Source organism: Aspergillus viridinutans, assembly GCF_018404265.1.
Source record: "Aspergillus viridinutans IFM 47045 DNA, scaffold_2, whole genome shotgun sequence".
Classification (NCBI taxonomy): domain Eukaryota; kingdom Fungi; phylum Ascomycota; class Eurotiomycetes; order Eurotiales; family Aspergillaceae; genus Aspergillus; species Aspergillus viridinutans.
Genome location: NW_025091218.1, coordinates 4,218,572 through 4,234,369, shown reverse-complemented (window position 1 = coordinate 4,234,369; position 15,798 = coordinate 4,218,572). Strand labels below are relative to the sequence as shown.

The 15,798-nt window shown below is 52.0% G+C and overlaps 5 protein-coding genes across 5 annotated transcripts; 3 read left to right on the top strand and 2 right to left on the bottom strand.

Annotated features, from left to right (window-relative positions):
* Positions 1-439: 439 nt before the first annotated feature.
* Positions 440-2,620, bottom strand: Aspvir_004890 (uncharacterized protein; the record flags this gene model as incomplete). The annotated part of the gene is made up of 4 exons (XM_043268112.1): positions 440-1,699; positions 1,756-1,846; positions 1,893-2,223; positions 2,284-2,620. 4 exons carry the CDS (start codon positions 2,618-2,620, stop codon positions 440-442), a joined length of 2,019 nt encoding a protein of 672 aa, XP_043124047.1.
* Positions 2,621-3,076: 456 nt separating this feature from the next.
* Positions 3,077-4,102, top strand: Aspvir_004889 (aromatic alcohol reductase; the record flags this gene model as incomplete). Its single annotated transcript, XM_043268111.1, has 3 exons — positions 3,077-3,109; positions 3,170-3,583; positions 3,641-4,102. 3 exons carry the CDS (start codon positions 3,077-3,079, stop codon positions 4,100-4,102), a joined length of 909 nt encoding a protein of 302 aa, XP_043124046.1.
* Positions 4,103-4,965: 863 nt separating this feature from the next.
* Positions 4,966-5,976, bottom strand: Aspvir_004888 (uncharacterized protein; the record flags this gene model as incomplete). Its single annotated transcript, XM_043268110.1, has 1 exon — positions 4,966-5,976. One exon carries the CDS (start codon positions 5,974-5,976, stop codon positions 4,966-4,968), a length of 1,011 nt encoding a protein of 336 aa, XP_043124045.1.
* Positions 5,977-6,755: 779 nt separating this feature from the next.
* On the top strand, positions 6,756-8,265 carry Aspvir_004887 (PHP domain protein; the record flags this gene model as incomplete). The annotated part of the gene is made up of 2 exons (XM_043268109.1): positions 6,756-7,051; positions 7,101-8,265. 2 exons carry the CDS (start codon positions 6,756-6,758, stop codon positions 8,263-8,265), a joined length of 1,461 nt encoding a protein of 486 aa, XP_043124044.1.
* Positions 8,266-10,848: 2,583 nt separating this feature from the next.
* On the top strand, positions 10,849-14,890 carry Aspvir_004886 (MFS transporter; the record flags this gene model as incomplete). The annotated part of the gene is made up of 4 exons (XM_043268108.1): positions 10,849-11,691; positions 12,931-13,337; positions 13,416-14,537; positions 14,584-14,890. 4 exons carry the CDS (start codon positions 10,849-10,851, stop codon positions 14,888-14,890), a joined length of 2,679 nt encoding a protein of 892 aa, XP_043124043.1.
* Positions 14,891-15,798: the final 908 nt, after the last annotated feature.

Below are 15,798 nucleotides of genomic sequence, written 5' to 3'. Positions count from 1 at the left end.
ATCTGTTAATCTGTGACTGAATATCAGTACTGTAGCAGTCGCATATTGAACCCTGGGCCTAAAATCAACTTAGGACATCAGAGAGATCGAATTATCAGACATTACATACTAAAAGGGCAAGATACAACCCAAAGTCAGGGTCATATAAGGCTATGATTCTCTGATCATAATTATTGAATCTTAAGGTAAGCCTGGCTCACTGAATCGTTGAAGAGAATCACTCCCATAATTATCTTGTTTGGCATCATCGTCCTCAACGCTAGCATTACTATAGTGTTCACGAAAGCTACCCCAGTCTCAATCATCTGCTCGTTACCAATTTCATCGGGCATCTATCCCGCCTTTATCAATTGAGCGCGAGCTCCTACCGGACAAATTGTTCCAAATCATCCTCGATGAGCCCAGTGTAAACACCAGTCTCAGCCGAGAGACAGCTAGCCTACGGCCACCATCCGGAATTGCGTTGCCCTGGCTCGGCAACCTGCCAATACTGCTCGAAAAGCTCGGCACTCCACTCGCAGGCAGTCCCTCTGCCTGGTAACTCGGCACTGCTTGAGGAAATGGCATTAGGAGCCAACGGGGCTGCAGCGGTCTCTGCGCCTACACTGGTAAGCCCGCACATTGGAGATGCCTGTTCAATGGACAGATTACATTCTGCTCTTTGAATGGCTGACACAAGGGACGAGCACTCCTCGGTGTTTTTGGTTGAGCTGGACACCTGAGGAATACCAGTGTTGTGGACTGGGCCATCGGCGACCACTGTGGCATGAAGATCAGACCGCTCAGGGCTGTTGGGAGAATTAGGTGACTGCAACCGCTCCCGGACAGTCAATGCTTGGGCTCGAAGTTCTTCAATGTGCCGCCAGCGACGATCACGGCCGATGTCCGGGTCATTGTTCCAGTGGTGATAGACCTCGTCTGCCTCCTTCCACGCTGTGCGCGACGGGTCCCACGAGGGCGCGAGACAGAGCTCCAGCAGAAGATAGGCCAGCGCGTCCCATTCGACGTAGGTCTGAAACAGCCACACCCACCGCGTCCCTCTTTCATAGTGTCGCAATCTGGACGCATGGTGGAGGACATCCTCACAGACTTTGCCGTAGTTGCTCCGCCCAGGCGGTACCGGTTTCCGATCCCTGAGTGGCTTGCATACAGCCAGTTTCAACTTGACCAGGATGAGACGAGTGATGGCAGCGGTGACGCAGTCCAGTGGTACTCCTTTGTCACAGTATGCCAGGTACTGTTGCTCTATGTGCTCTCTGAACCGGTCAATTGCCTTGCACTTCTGCGCCTCATTCAAGATAGGGTAGGAGTTGCTGGTACAGAACCTATCCGAAAACACCACCCTCCGTGCAAAGCGGCTTACTTCAAACCGGGCAAGACTAAACAGCATCTCCGTCCGTCCCGGTTGAGCCTGGGGGAGTTCGCTCATGTATGGATCCAGGCTGGCGTCATTGACGTTGGAGGGAAGTTTGGTGGTGAACGCGGACTCCATAATGCTAGGCTCCAAGCCATGATCCTCGGCAGTGCGGACGTCCAGTGTGCAAATCTGCCACCAGAGCCGGCGTCGCATTTCCACTTCGAACGGAGGGAGTCCCGTAGCCGCTCCATCAGAATGAAGCCCGATTTTCATAGCGGTCCCAATGGCAACGCCGATGAGCGCGCAAACGTCGGGTCTATACTCATCGCGTCTGCCGCAGATCTAGGGCACCGGGTGAGTATTACATTGATCATCCGCGGCATGTAGTGAGCAGGTACCAAGTAGAGGCTGAACGCTTGTAGAACCATCATGTCCATCGAATTCAGGAAATTCGCTTTCAGAAGAGCATGCTCGACTCCCATCCGATACCTTGGAGGCTTCAGCATAGAAAACCCAAAGAGTGCGGAAAACTTACCGGCTCAGTAGCGTTGTCCTATCCTCGTGAAACTCGCTTTGACACTCTGCCGCAGACATGGCCACGACGGTAGAGTAGTAGATTGCAAACATTAAGCATTCTGTGGGGGGATTGAGCACTGGTTGACCGCGAATGAGGCTGAAGACATGGCGCTGAACAGTCGGGACATGGAATAACTTGAGAACCGGGTCTACCACGTCCAGGTATGTCTGCCAGATGGTCGATATCACAAGGTGAGACGGATGTAGGGGCCCCAGTGGTAGTGAAGGACCCAGATGGAACGGGAACGAGTGCCCCAAACGCCGATCGAAGGACCGAGGAGGATGGGATGCTGGGCTGGAGCAGCGCTGGTCATGTTCGACCGCCTAATTGTACCTCTTTAGTACCTGACCTACAGCCTTCAGAACTGTTAATGTGTAAAGGAGGCTTACAGAGCCAACATGGTCGCCTTCCTGTTCTTGGAAGTTGTCGGAGCTAATCGGCAGACGATGGCGGACTTGCGCGAGGTCAGATTGCAGGGACTGCAGGATGCCCTCCAGTCTCTCTACGCGAGCCAAGAGGGGGCTTTGATCGGAAGATACGGCTTCTTTGTCTGCTGGTCTTGGTGGATACGTGCACTCTATGCGTGTGCGGATGCAGTATGCACATGGCAGGGATCGGTCACATTTGATCTTGCGGCGACGGCATTCGAGACAAGACCGTCCCGACGCAACCACCCGGCGCGGCATGAGCGGCTTCAGACTGATAGTGTAAGCACTTCGACCGGTCACTGTTTTGGGATGTGTTATTGCAAATCGAGAAATGGCGAAAAGGCAGAGTAAGCTGGCACTGAGTTAAGCGGCGCCAAGGAGCCCCTCCGATTGGCTGCAGCGGAGGACGCGGAGGCACCTCCGCCTTGTACAGTCGTGGACACGTCGGTATGGTCTTATGGATAGATCCATTTGTCATCACCGAGAATCAATTGATGATCGGTAATCATCGGCGGGATATGGCCCTCGAAGGTTGTGGCCTTCCCATGCGTTGATATAAAGATGTCGTCCTGGTCACTATGGTCCTTAATGTTCAAGTTCAAAGCAAAGACAATCTCCAGTCATCAACCATTCTATCTAATTGACATATCAGGTCCCTCGCATTGGGTTGCTTAGAAATTGGACCAAACCTCAGCAAACCAACAACGATACAGAATGGCGGCCTACAAGAACGTTGCCCTCGTCGGTGTATGTGCATCCAGGAATAAGATTCTACCTTCGTCCATGCTGACCCTCTTCATTCTATAGGCTAGCGGAAGCATTGGCAAGATCATCCTCCATGGCCTTGTCGCATCGGCTAAATTCAACGTCACGGTTGTATCCCGCAAGGAGAGCGAGGCGACTTTCCCTGCCGGTGTCACCCTCCGCAGGACGGACTTCTCGGAGGCCGATCTCGAGGCGGCATTTGAGGGACAACACGTTGTCATATCAGCTCTTGGTGCCATGGGATTTGGCGAGCAGAAGAAGCTTGTCGACGCTGCCGTTCGAGCTGGTGTTCAGAGGTTCCTCCCATCGGAATTCTCCGCTAGTAGCCAAGATGAAGCGGTGCTGCAGTTGCTACCCCTGTTTAGACAGAAGACGGAGCTCATCGAGTACCTGAAGACAAAGGAGGCGGAAGGTCTGTCCTGGACCGGCCTCGCCACGTCAGGGTTGTTTGACTGGGTATGGCTGAGAATACTGCACTCTCCAATCGTTGCAATACTGATCTCTCGTTTTCAGGGACTCGAAAACGGCTTCCTCGAATTCGACATTGCAAACCGTACCGCAACTATCTGGGACGGCGGTAATAAGAGCTTCACCCTCACTAACGAGAAACACCTGAGCGAGGCTGTGGTTTCCATATTGCAGCACCCTCAAGACACCAGTAACAAGTACCTGTACATTGCTTCTGTTGAGACCACACAGAACGACATCCTGGCCGCGCTGGAGGAGAAGACTGGGACAAAGTGGACTGTCAATGCCACCACTACCAAAGAGCAAGTAAGCGAGGGAGTCAGGAAGCTTGGTGCAGGCGACTTCAGCGGTGCCTTTACTCTCGTTCGCGCCACCACCTTCGGGAGCATTCCGCGCCTGCGAGCAAACTATGCCAAAGATGAGACCTTGGCCAATGGTATGCTGGGCCTAAAGTTGGACTCTGTGAAGGATACTGTCGAGCGGGTTGTGCGAAATAAATCAAACTGAGTGGGCAGTTGCTTGCAGGCGGCTTTATATCATTTCAGGGAAACAGTGTGTAGAGCTTGCGGACCGCGCATGGCCGCTGATTTGATTGCTTCTACAAGCTCTCTTCTGATTTGTTGCTCTGTCCATGTTATGGATGAAATGACTACCTTAACTTCATTCACTGTGTTATAACCGACTGCAGCCATGCCTGGTTTTGCTCCTTCGTAAGCCAGCTCTACTTGCATCCTGAATCAGTTTGTCTCACTTTTTATACTTGGCTTATCCTCCTGTAGTGGACTATAAAGCACTAGAGAATCTTATGTCCACATCTTTGTACTCTAAACTGTCATATCCATAACTGTTTCTTCATGATTGGGAAATGGTTAGCGTATTGGGTGCGAAATGCACATCACCAGTGCATGTTCTCAATTCAAGGCTACCCTAAAGTGCTGTCACCTGCCCTATCCTATACCCCTGTGCCTAGTCCTAAGCCTGGTCCTCTGGATTGCTGCCGATATGCCCACTGGACCATCACCCCTGCCTCTGAGCCCGAGCTTGGAGCAATACATCGATCTTATGCTGCGCAAATGGCAAACCGCCGCATCTCTCCCCTATTGTTGGAGTTGAGTCGATTTGATCTGAACCGTCACATGAGGTTCATGACAACCCGGCGTTTGTTTCATTCTTCTTGGCCACTTAACACCCTGAAGTTCTATTACGACGGACACCACTGTCAGCCAGATATGGTCGTCTTTCCCCAGAGGTTTTAGTAGCAGAATCATCTTCCGGACAATGATGACCTGCTATGAGTCTACCACATCCGCCTGCTCGATACACCCCTTCTAGGCATATTCTACTTGAGGGTGAACGAGCCATTTGTATACTTAAGTCTCGTCATCCTCAGCAACAGTAACATCATCCTTGATATTAATCGGACCCGCAAACCCTCTCCAAGTCCTCCCCATCAGATGCCGCAGACAGAGCAAGTCTCCATCATCCGGGTAATACAGCCACGTCGCCCACTTAGCCCACTGCCCCTCTTTCATCTGCGTCCTAGCCCGCTGCCCGATCTTATCCTCGATGAACTCCCCCCGCCGCATCGCCAGCCGCGTCGGGAACACCCGGGCCAGATAATGCGCGGTAGAGGCAACATGCGGTTTATCAAACCAGAAAAACAGCGGCGTAAGAGAAATCTTCTTTTCTGGCTGCGACTGGACCACAAAATCCCGCTTTAAGGAGGTGGTGAGCTCCCGCAGGCCAGGATGGTCCGTGACATGCGGCGACACCGCATACCGCTTCATCCGCACCGACGGGAAAGAGACATATTTGACAGGCACGGCGTCATCGCTTTCGCCCTCGCTTCCCTGCATGATTTCCAGCAGAGGCTCGAGGGGGATATCCGCCACAAGCGCCCAGTCATGCTGCTGGACCCAGACGTACGGGGTCTCGACCACCCTCAGGGCCGAGCGAACAGCCAGACCGAACCCCAGCCGGGCAGCAGGTTCAATGAATGTGATTTTGCGGTCGTCGGTCTGGCTAATGAGCAGCTCGACGCGGCCATCGAAGCCGAATTCGGCTTCTGCGTTTGATTGGCTCACGGTTTGGCCTTGGCCGTCCTGCGCATGATGATATGTCTGCAAAATGAGGTCTTTGATGTTGCGCTTGTACAGCTCGTAGCTCTCAGCGAGCTCTGGGCTGGCATGGCCTTTTTTCAGACGCGGCTGGGAGGTGATGCGCTCAAAGGTGTCGAAGACGACGACCACGCGGGCGTCGGTCAGACCAGCGCAGTGCTGCTGGAAGGACTGTAAGACTGATGCGATGAGATCTGTGGTGGGGTTTGACGGGGCTGGTGAGGTTGTGATGATCACCGTCAGCCGATCCGATATAGAGGGCATCGGGCTGAAGGTGGAGAGAATGATGATATTGTGGAGGAAAGAAATTTGAGGCAAAAGTGGCGGTCTTGGCGCCTTGGCGGGTATTTTTGATTCCAGTTGACAGTTGACTGTCTGGTGTGAAGGACTAAATTAAGGTGATTGCCATGAGAAAAGTCAGTTCAGATAATCATGGATAGATATAAATCTAGGGATACACTTTTGTTAACAGAGTTGCCTATTTAGATATTCATCATTGACTATTAGACATACAATATATTAAAATGATCTAATATATACAAAGATGCGCCACCATCTTCAACTGACTCGTTGCTTATATTTGTAAACTGTTATTTGGCATATATGTGACTAATACCAGTATCTATGCTGGGTTACTGGCCTAATTACCTTCTCTTCTAGTATCTAGGGTACAAATCCGGAATGAATATAGCGTGAACAAATACATGGTTTCCATTGGGTGGTTATTTAGGTCCATTTCCAGTTTCCTGGTTAAAGTTGGCAGGCTCAGGGTTACTACAAATATCAAAGCCATGGTACTGGATTCATCTTACTCTGCCTCTGATGATCGTACTTTATGAGGAAGGTCATATCCCTGTTATTTAGCATCCTTAAATCAACCAATGCTAATCCAATCATGCCCCCACGTGGAGATCGACATTACAGAAATATGCTAGGCCCACTCCTCTGGCACGTGTATAGTTATCTCATCCCCGTTCGTATAAAACCTGCCACAATCCCTTCCTATCATCTATGAATCTCTGGACTAGAAGCAATTCCTCAAGATGAAGGGTATCTGTTATATTGCCTGGCTTGTTCCTGTCCTGGAACTGGCCGCCGCTGCCAGAGCACCCATCAAGAAGACCCTGACTGGCCATATTGACCCTTCCCAGGTCTTCTCCTTTGTCTATGTGCCATTTGAAGTGGAAGTCGGGACAACATCCATCTATGTTGTGCAGAACTACTCGAACAAAGGGCAGGGAAATGCCCTTGATCTGGGCATCTTCGACCAGCGAGGATATCAGATGATGGACGCACAGAATGGCGCCACGGGCTCTCGAGGCTGGTCCGGTGGTTTCAGGTATGTCTCCCCCAAATCCATCTTGCCACTTTCCTATCTGACAAGGCAGAAACAACTTCACCGTCACTCCCTCCTGGGCCACCCCAGGCTATAACCCCGGCGCCATCGAACCAGGCACCTGGAACATCGTCCTGGGCCCGTACACATCCGTCCCCACCGGTATCGACTGGCAGCTCGATATCGAAATGTCCTTCGACCCCGTTGACTCGTGGTTCTCCCCCTACTACGCCACCACCAGCCTGGACCCCCTCTGCAACGGCTGCCAGGAAGACTCGGCGTTCACCTGGCTGCGCGGCGACTTCCACATGCACACCATCTACTCGGACGGCAAATACACTCCAGACCAACAGATCCACAACGCCCTGGCCCGGAATCTCTCCTTCATCTTCTTCAGCGACCACAACACCGACACCAGCAACCAGATCATCGGCGAGCTCCAGGCCTCCCTCGCGCCAGATCTGCTCATCGGTCGTGCCATCGAGGTCACCACCCGCTACGGCCACTGGCAGGCCGTCGGGCTCGACCGCGACCAGATCATCGAGTGGCGGTACAAGCCCGGCGACAACCCCGGCTTCGCTGCCGCCGCGCACCAGGTCCGCCGCGTGGGTGGGTTCGTCTCAGCCAACCATCCTTTTGCCTCTTGTCCCGCATGTAACTGGAGTCTCGGGTGGGAGGAGATCGACGCGGTGGAGGTCTGGAACGCGCAGTGGGACGACCAGGATCAACAGGCCGTACAGAAGTGGCAGGAGCTTCTTGTAGACGGGAAACTACTGACTGCCATCGGAGGCAGCGACTCGCACTCTCCCCCGTCGCTGAACGGGTGGCCGACTACCATCGTCAAGGCGAGGGGACGCAGCCAGGCTGCGATTGTGGAGGGTGTCCAGGCTGGCCGGGCGTATCTAGTTCAAGGACCGGGCATGGACCTCGGGTTTGAGGTGCGCGTTCCCTCGCTGGAGGCTCCCGCACAAATTGGTGATAAGCTCCGGAAGGGTGCTGCTGGGGCCGAGGCAATACTGGTGGCTGAGGGGTTGTCGAAGCTCAAGGCTTGCTTTATCTCGGATAAAGGCTACTTCTACAATACTACCATTAAAGATGGAGTACAGATTAAAAAGGATGTGCCGTCTGGGGCCAAGTTTGTTCGGGTGGAGGTTCGCAATGGCACGACAGAGGAGGTGCTGGCCTTGACCAACCCTGTTTGGTTCTTGGGTTCTTGAGGTACATGTCATGTTACAGTAGTCATGATATCTTCATGTACGTGTACTGGTCTGTGCCATGATGATAAAATGTGCTCGTCAAAGGCCTGGAAAATGGTGTCGATATTGCCGGGAATGAGATCAGAGATAAAGGTGCAGGCGGATGGAAGGGCGTTGAGGCGACCCTGGGTCTATTGCGTATTTGATAGACCTGGAAATATGCTCTACTAGCGGATACTCCGTGGCTGAGAGTACTCTTGCGATTCACATTACGGATATACTCTAAGGAGTATTGTATCCCCAACACTCACGTGTACTTCCTGTCTTCCTGCAGTGTGGTATGTAGCCATGAAACACTTCTGTCCTTCCAGCTTCATTTCCAACAATATAGCCGTAAGACAAGAGACCATCCAAACGTCTGTATGCAAACCAATTTTCACTCTTTCTCGGACACAATGCTCTTCTCCAGCCTAACCCCAGTAACATTAATCGTCGCCCCACGATATCCAACCTAGGCACGTCAAACATCAAACAAACCGTCGACGGCATGACCGCTCTACGCGAGAGCGTCATCAAAGACTGCGATGCTGAAGAAGTTGCCTGCTGAGAATTATCAGATGATTGCGTCCAGGGTTGCTGAACTTGATGATGCGTTTGATTATGCTCACCAGGCGTTGGCCGCTTAGCGGTGGCCGATTGCGATTAGATAGGATGATACGTGCTGTGTCATTGTGCTGGGACGACTATTGCTATCTAATTTAAGAATTAATTGTTCCCTAAACGAGATTGCCTCATCATATCTGTTCAACCTCTGCTGGCGACACTACCCGAAGCAGAGGCGAGTTTGTCCTGACCACAACATCTTAGCACCTACATTGACATACCGTATATCTTCCGTTTAACAGTACATATCGCCCGCAGGTTTCGTAGGCAAGCTACCAACCTCATGGTAGACTAGGCAAAAGACGGACACCAGTATGCCTCCATTCCGTGCACGCTGGTGGTGTGCATCTCTCGCGGCAGCGTAACCATCGCACCAGGCAATATCCCCGAGCCCCGCTCGTCAACCCCAACTGGCACGCCACAGAAACAGACCAGAGAATGGCCGTTGTAATCTTCAAGTGTGTCCGGCAGGCATCCAAAGCCTGCGATGGCGACTGTCGTGAGCGGAGAGGGTACTTCCCGGGCCCTGGTGTGCAGACCTACGAAGAGATCAGAGGTATATGACGATCTTCGATCTAGCTTGTACGTGAGACATGGGAGTGAAATCAGATCGCATCGGGATTCTGGATGACCATGGAAGGGTCTTTGGGACAGATGGGCTGCGGGTTATTCATGCCAGTGTGTTTCTGCTCTGCCTCTGGGACATCCACAGGCTACTGTTTGTAAGTGGCTTTTTTATTACGAATGATGTCTTAGGGCCAGCGCTGACCCAGACGCGGCGGACATGTTACCAGAGAAATTGGCGCGTCCGATGATACAAGAATATGGCAGAGCTAGAGACAGAGGATGGATGTTGATCTGTAGCAGTACCCAAATGTGACAAACAGAAATCAAGGCTGGAAATAATGTCAGCATACCCTACATTCGGTGGATATCAAACCTACTGTTGATGGAAGAGATATCTCTAGTTCTGACTACATCACATGCTGCTTGTCATTCTGTCCGCCTGGTGAAGTGTGGTCCATCCAGTCTAGTTGACACAGAACCAATTATGCTCATCTGAGACAAGTGGCCTGAGCGAATCTTCTTCCATCTTCCATGACAAGTATCCAGGCTGCCAGTTCGCAGGGAGCCTACGAGCGTGGCTGTTCTGGACGCACTCTTCCCGGCATGTTCGGATTAGGATTTATATAGACTTGTCATAGAAAAAATATGAATGAGCCATTATCGCGAGGTATCTATGACCAATCAATGCGTATGTCTAACAGCATCGGTCATGTATTAGTTGATCAGGACTCGAGACTCGTAGGGCCCTATGTCGATAGTGGCCAGTGATTATGACTATCTGACCGTCAGCAGAATTAATTAGAGTCAGTGGCTGAGCTATTTATTCCGATTACTATACTATGTCTTACAATGTTTCTCGCCACAAATATTGATTAGCCACGATTACTGACCGTTGGATGACATCTGAACTTTGTCTCACTTTTATCGTGGAAAGGCGATCTATTTTTACCGCGCCAGGCAACCACCATGACAACTGCACCGACCAAACGTTCATCACGAACGGCATTTCTCCAAGAGGAATCCGTGCAGTAATTGCCTCGATGATCTCATGTTTCTCGGCTTTAGAGATACTGGTGGGGCGACTAGGCAACACCGGTCTCGCCGGACTATGAATAGCTTCGCCGGTAGTCAATAGTTCGGCTGTCGCTGAACTGATGGTGGCCTAACTCTCCTCGGACTGGGGATGTACTAACTTACTGAACCGATCATACCGGCATGAGGCGTGTGGGTGTAGTATCCATATGGAGAACCCTATAGTAGTTGCAACCGCAAAGCTACGAAGACTTTAGTATATAAACATGACTCCCACACTGGCTTGGGATATTCTTCCCATCAATAGATCAAGTTAGTTTCTGACAGTGAGAGATTTTCAAAATGATATACTCTTTGCTCTTTGTCTCTGCCCTCGCGGGCTCTGCGCTTGCCTTTCCTGGCCACCACAGCTTCACCAACTCGACCGTCCCCTCTCACCACTCATCCACTTATACTCTGCTTCCCACAGGCGGAGGAGGTGGTAAGCCTACTCATACCGGTGGCAATGGCAATGGCAATGGCAGCGGCACTGGCCATCCTCAGCCTACCACGACCGTCGTCCCTGGCGGTCCCTCTGGATCCGTCTCAACCGTCACCGAGACCATCACGAAGACAACGTTCAAGCCCTGCTCGACTCCCATTCACACTCAAAGTGGCACCACCTACTACAGCACCTGGTTGACGACCTCTACCTACGAGACAACCACCTGCTACACCACTCAACTCCCCACAACGATCCCACCTCCTCCCCAGACCACAACCGTCAACCTGCCCGGTCCAGCAAACAACTGCCCCCCTCCATCCACGGTCACCGTAACCGTCACTGTAGGCAGTGGCAGTGGCAGCGGCAGCAATCCCGCAACGCACACCCAGGCACCAGCACCTGGTGGAGGCAGCGGAAGCGGAAGCGGTACTGGTCCCGGACACTGCAAGCACTGCGAGACCATCACCTACACCAACACCTACGGGTACACGACGACTATCGTGATTCCCCCGATCTCTGAGCCCACGAGCACTGCTACCACGCACACCACGGAAACGGGAACGACTACCAAGCCTACTCCACCTGTTGGGACGGGCACTGCGCCCAGTCACAGTCACACTCACACTCGGGGATCACCGACTGGCACCGGGGGCGGACAGGCTCCTACCGAGACGAAGACGTGGCACTTTGAGAGGAGGATGGTGAGGGTATAGATATACAGGGAGAGGGAATTGTGGGTTTAAAGAAAGGATAGCGTGAGATTCTTATCTTTGTAGTAATAAGGTGAATATCATGGTGTTGGTGAATTATTTAGCGACTGCATCTCTTTTTGCACTTGGATATATCTTGTCATTGTTTATCACAGACATCAGCACCGCACTGCATATAGATTGTCATAGTAATGGTTGTTATCTAAGTATTGTGTTAGCTAGTGAATATAGCCTAGGTTCCCTCAATTCTCTTAGTTCCCTGACTGGTATATGTGAACTGTGGTCACTCATGCGCGGCCAACTATGCGCTCCAAGCTCCTTCCTGGACTCCTCCACCCAATAGGGCTAGTTTAACCTCCAGCCAGCGTACTCAATATGGGTTTATGTAAAGCATTGGGTATGTCTCTGGTACTCACAAACACTGGAATACCATCCATTCAGCCAGACCGGTCCTAGACAGTCACCTGGAAGAGATGTTTGAGTTACTCTTCTGTGCTCACCTGCTCTGCAGCGCATGAGCTCTAGTGAGTTCCTTTCAATCTTTACAAAGGACCAGTGATAGTAGATAAAGGGGAGTGTGGCAATGTGCACATTATCAAAGAGATAGCATGATGGCATAGGGAACTCTGACTTCATAATATATATCTACAGATTGTGTAAGTAAAGAGCGGAGTAATCCATGATTACTCAGAAATTATTCAGCACGTAGGCCCCACTTTTTTCCGTTCCGAATTCCGAGTGGGCTTACCGTACATTACCGTATATTACCGTACCGTTACATTGTGACCCACCGTTCTGGACAGTAGTTGCGGCCTGATTGGTGCCCGAGTGGTAAGGTAGCAGTATTCTGTTTCGCCTTCTCAAGTTTATGATGATTCATGATTTTCTGGGTTAGTCATGTATGGTCATTCAATGTCATGCATGAATCCTGGCTATCACATTGTTACATCTTGGTATATGTGTACCTGATATATATCAATATTCCAGTCGGCAATGTTGCTGCTCTGAAGAACCGAATCCGGGGCGGATCTCTGCCTCGTAGCGGGTCTATCCAGGTTCTTCCTGGCGATTGGTGCACTATAAGACAAACTATACAGGCTGACCCCACTTGGGAGCGGCCTTGACGTAGTGGGCGGACTATTGATCATAGGGGTTTTAGCCCGATATATATAAGCTACTCCCTGACGAGAAATTCATCTCGCGTGATCCTGCCGTGTTGGTTTCCATCAGGATATAGACTGCACAATAAATGCAGCAGACTATGCAGTCGAGCGCGCCGAGGAGGATGCCAATCCGGTCTCCTCGCGTGAGAGCCTCGATTCCTCCTTCAGTTCCAGCAGCGAAGGATCCCAGCCGCGGCTGCGAACAATGTACTCGCGACGCACCGAGACCGACCTCGAGCGGTATCAGACCTCGTCGCAGGTCATAGATCGGATCGAAACCCAGCGCCTGCAGCATGCGCTCACCGTCGGAGAGAGTATCAAAACGCAGACCCGAGCGTCTGCCCGCGGGCCTCTCCCCGCGTTTGGGGCAGGCAAGCCCTATCCCCCCCAATTGCCCAACCGGGAAGACTATGTGGTAGAGTTCGACGGGGAAGACGATCCGCTGTACGCTCAGAACTGGAGCACGCGCCGAAAGTGAGTTTCTGCTTCCCTTCGCCACCCACGGCATGATGTGGTGACGTTGATTTTCTTAGCCTTTGTGACTCTGTATAGACTCTGCACCGGTGCCATCCTCGCCTTCACGAGTATCTGCTCCACCTTCGACTCGGCCGTGTTCTCCAGCTCCACTGGCAACGTCGCGCGCGTGTTCGGCGTCGGTGTCGAGGTCGCCACACTGTCGAGTTCGCTGTATATCCTGGGCTACGCCTGCGGGCCGCTCGTCTGGGCGCCCTTCTCCGAACTGCAGGGCCGCCGGCTGCCCATCCTCATCGGGATGTTCGGCTTCGGGATCTTCAACACAGCCGTAGCCGTCGCAAAGGACCTCCAGACTCTACTGATCTGTCGCTTCTTCTCCGGCGTCTTCGGCAGCTGCCCGCTCGCCGTCGTGGCGGCCATCTTCTCCGATATCTTCGACAACCGGTCCCGCGGCATCGCCATCGCCATGTTCTCCAGCATGGTCTTCCTCGGACCCCTCCTCGCCCCCTTCATCGGCGGCTTCATCAACATGTCGTACCTCGGCTGGCGCTGGACCGCATACATCCCCGCCATCATGGGCTACGCCGCCCTCATCCTCAACTTCTTCTTCCTCAAGGAATCCTATCCGCCCGTCATCCTCATCTACAAGGCCGCCGAGCTGCGCCGCCGCACAAAAAACTGGGGCATCCACGCCAAGCAGGAGGAAATCGAAATCGACCTGCAGGAGTTACTCGTCAACAACTTCTCCCGCCCGCTGCGCCTGCTCGCGCACGAGCCCCTCATCCTCGCCGTCACCCTCTACCTCAGCTTCATTTATGGGCTCTTGTACTGCTTCCTGACGGCGTATGGCCTCGTCTACCAGAGCGTGTACCACATGAACGCCGGCGTCGGCGGGCTGCCGCTCTTCGGGATGGTCGTCGGCCTGTTCATCGGCGGCGCCTACATCTGTGTGATTGCCAGTAGATCGTACAACAAGAAGCTGCAGGAGAATGCCGGCGTGCCTGTTCCGGAATGGCGTCTCCCACCGGTGATCGCTGGCGGGGCGCTCTTCGCGGCGGGCATCTTCTGGTTCGGGTGGACGGGGTTCACGGCCGAGGTGCCCTGGATTGTGTCGACGCTTAGCGGGCTCTTTACGGGGTTCGGGCTGTTGATTGTGTTTATTCAGTTGTTCAATTATCTGATTGATACGTATCTCATGTTGTAAGTACCCCAGCCTTTAAGAAGGTGTTTCTTCTGACGAGTGCAGTGCGGCGTCGGCCATCGCGGCAAATACGTTCTGTCGGTCCGTGTTGGCAGCTAGCTTCCCGCTGTTTTCGCGGCAGATGTTCAATAGTATGGGCATTCAGTGGGCTGCGACGCTGCTGGGGTGTGTTGCGACTGCTCTGGTACCTATCCCGGTTATTTTCTATCTTTATGGGAAGCGGCTTCGGATGAAGAGTCGGTTTGCGCCGACCTTTGAGCTGGATGAGGCGGCGCATGCGCCGACGGAGATGACTGAAAACAAGGGGGGAGATGGCGCTAATGGGCAGACGGAGGAGATACGGCAGTCGTGAGCTTGTCGTCGGTCAAGATGTAAATATTGTTCCTACGTATATAACTATCTGCAGCTAAGCTGTGTCATTCGTTGCGATAGATCTAGTATTCGACCATGTTCCTGCACGCTGCTTTCTGTATTCCATTTCGACCATCCATGTGGTATACTTCAGGTTGACAATAGATCTTGACCTAAGGGATGCCGACGGTAGAGAGACAGAGCAGAGTAGAGAACTACACAAAACGAGGCAGCGCTATGCTTGCTGTAGTGTCCTGTTCTAGGTATCCAGAATAACGAAGAAATAACCAGAGCAGGCTATAGGCCTCATTTCCGAACCAAGTAGTCTCTCCATTAACATACCGGTGTCTCTGCGCTGAACACTGATTTCTGAGGACACTGATTCTGTATGAACGGATATGTCGCTTGTGGAGTTATCAATCATTTTATCTTTCTCTGTTGCCTGGTCCAGTTGCACCAAATGAGACAATTGCTTTGTTCGTATGTCTTTGTCTATTGTCTTCCCTTCGGCCGATTTTTCAAGACATCGTGCGGGACAATGCCTTTGTCTGCCTTTCCTACTGGCATGATATGAAGAATTCCTTGTTCTCATAAAGTGATGTCTTAGAACAGAGACAATTGATGCTTTTAGCTCTGTGCTATCATGGACTTTTCCATCAACTGATAATGAGGATGACGACACGGTAGAAGATGTCCTGTACAACAACGACAGATCGGAGACATGTACAACATGATTCAGAGACGTTGAAGAGGGTATGTCTTGTATATAGGAGAATGACTGAGACATTGGAGATGAGCAAAGTTATATAAGGACCGTTATTTCTCGACAACAGGGTCTATTCCACCTTCATCATCTCCATCTTCTCTCTTCTGTTTTCCTCATACAATCATCATCAGCATTCCTCTCAG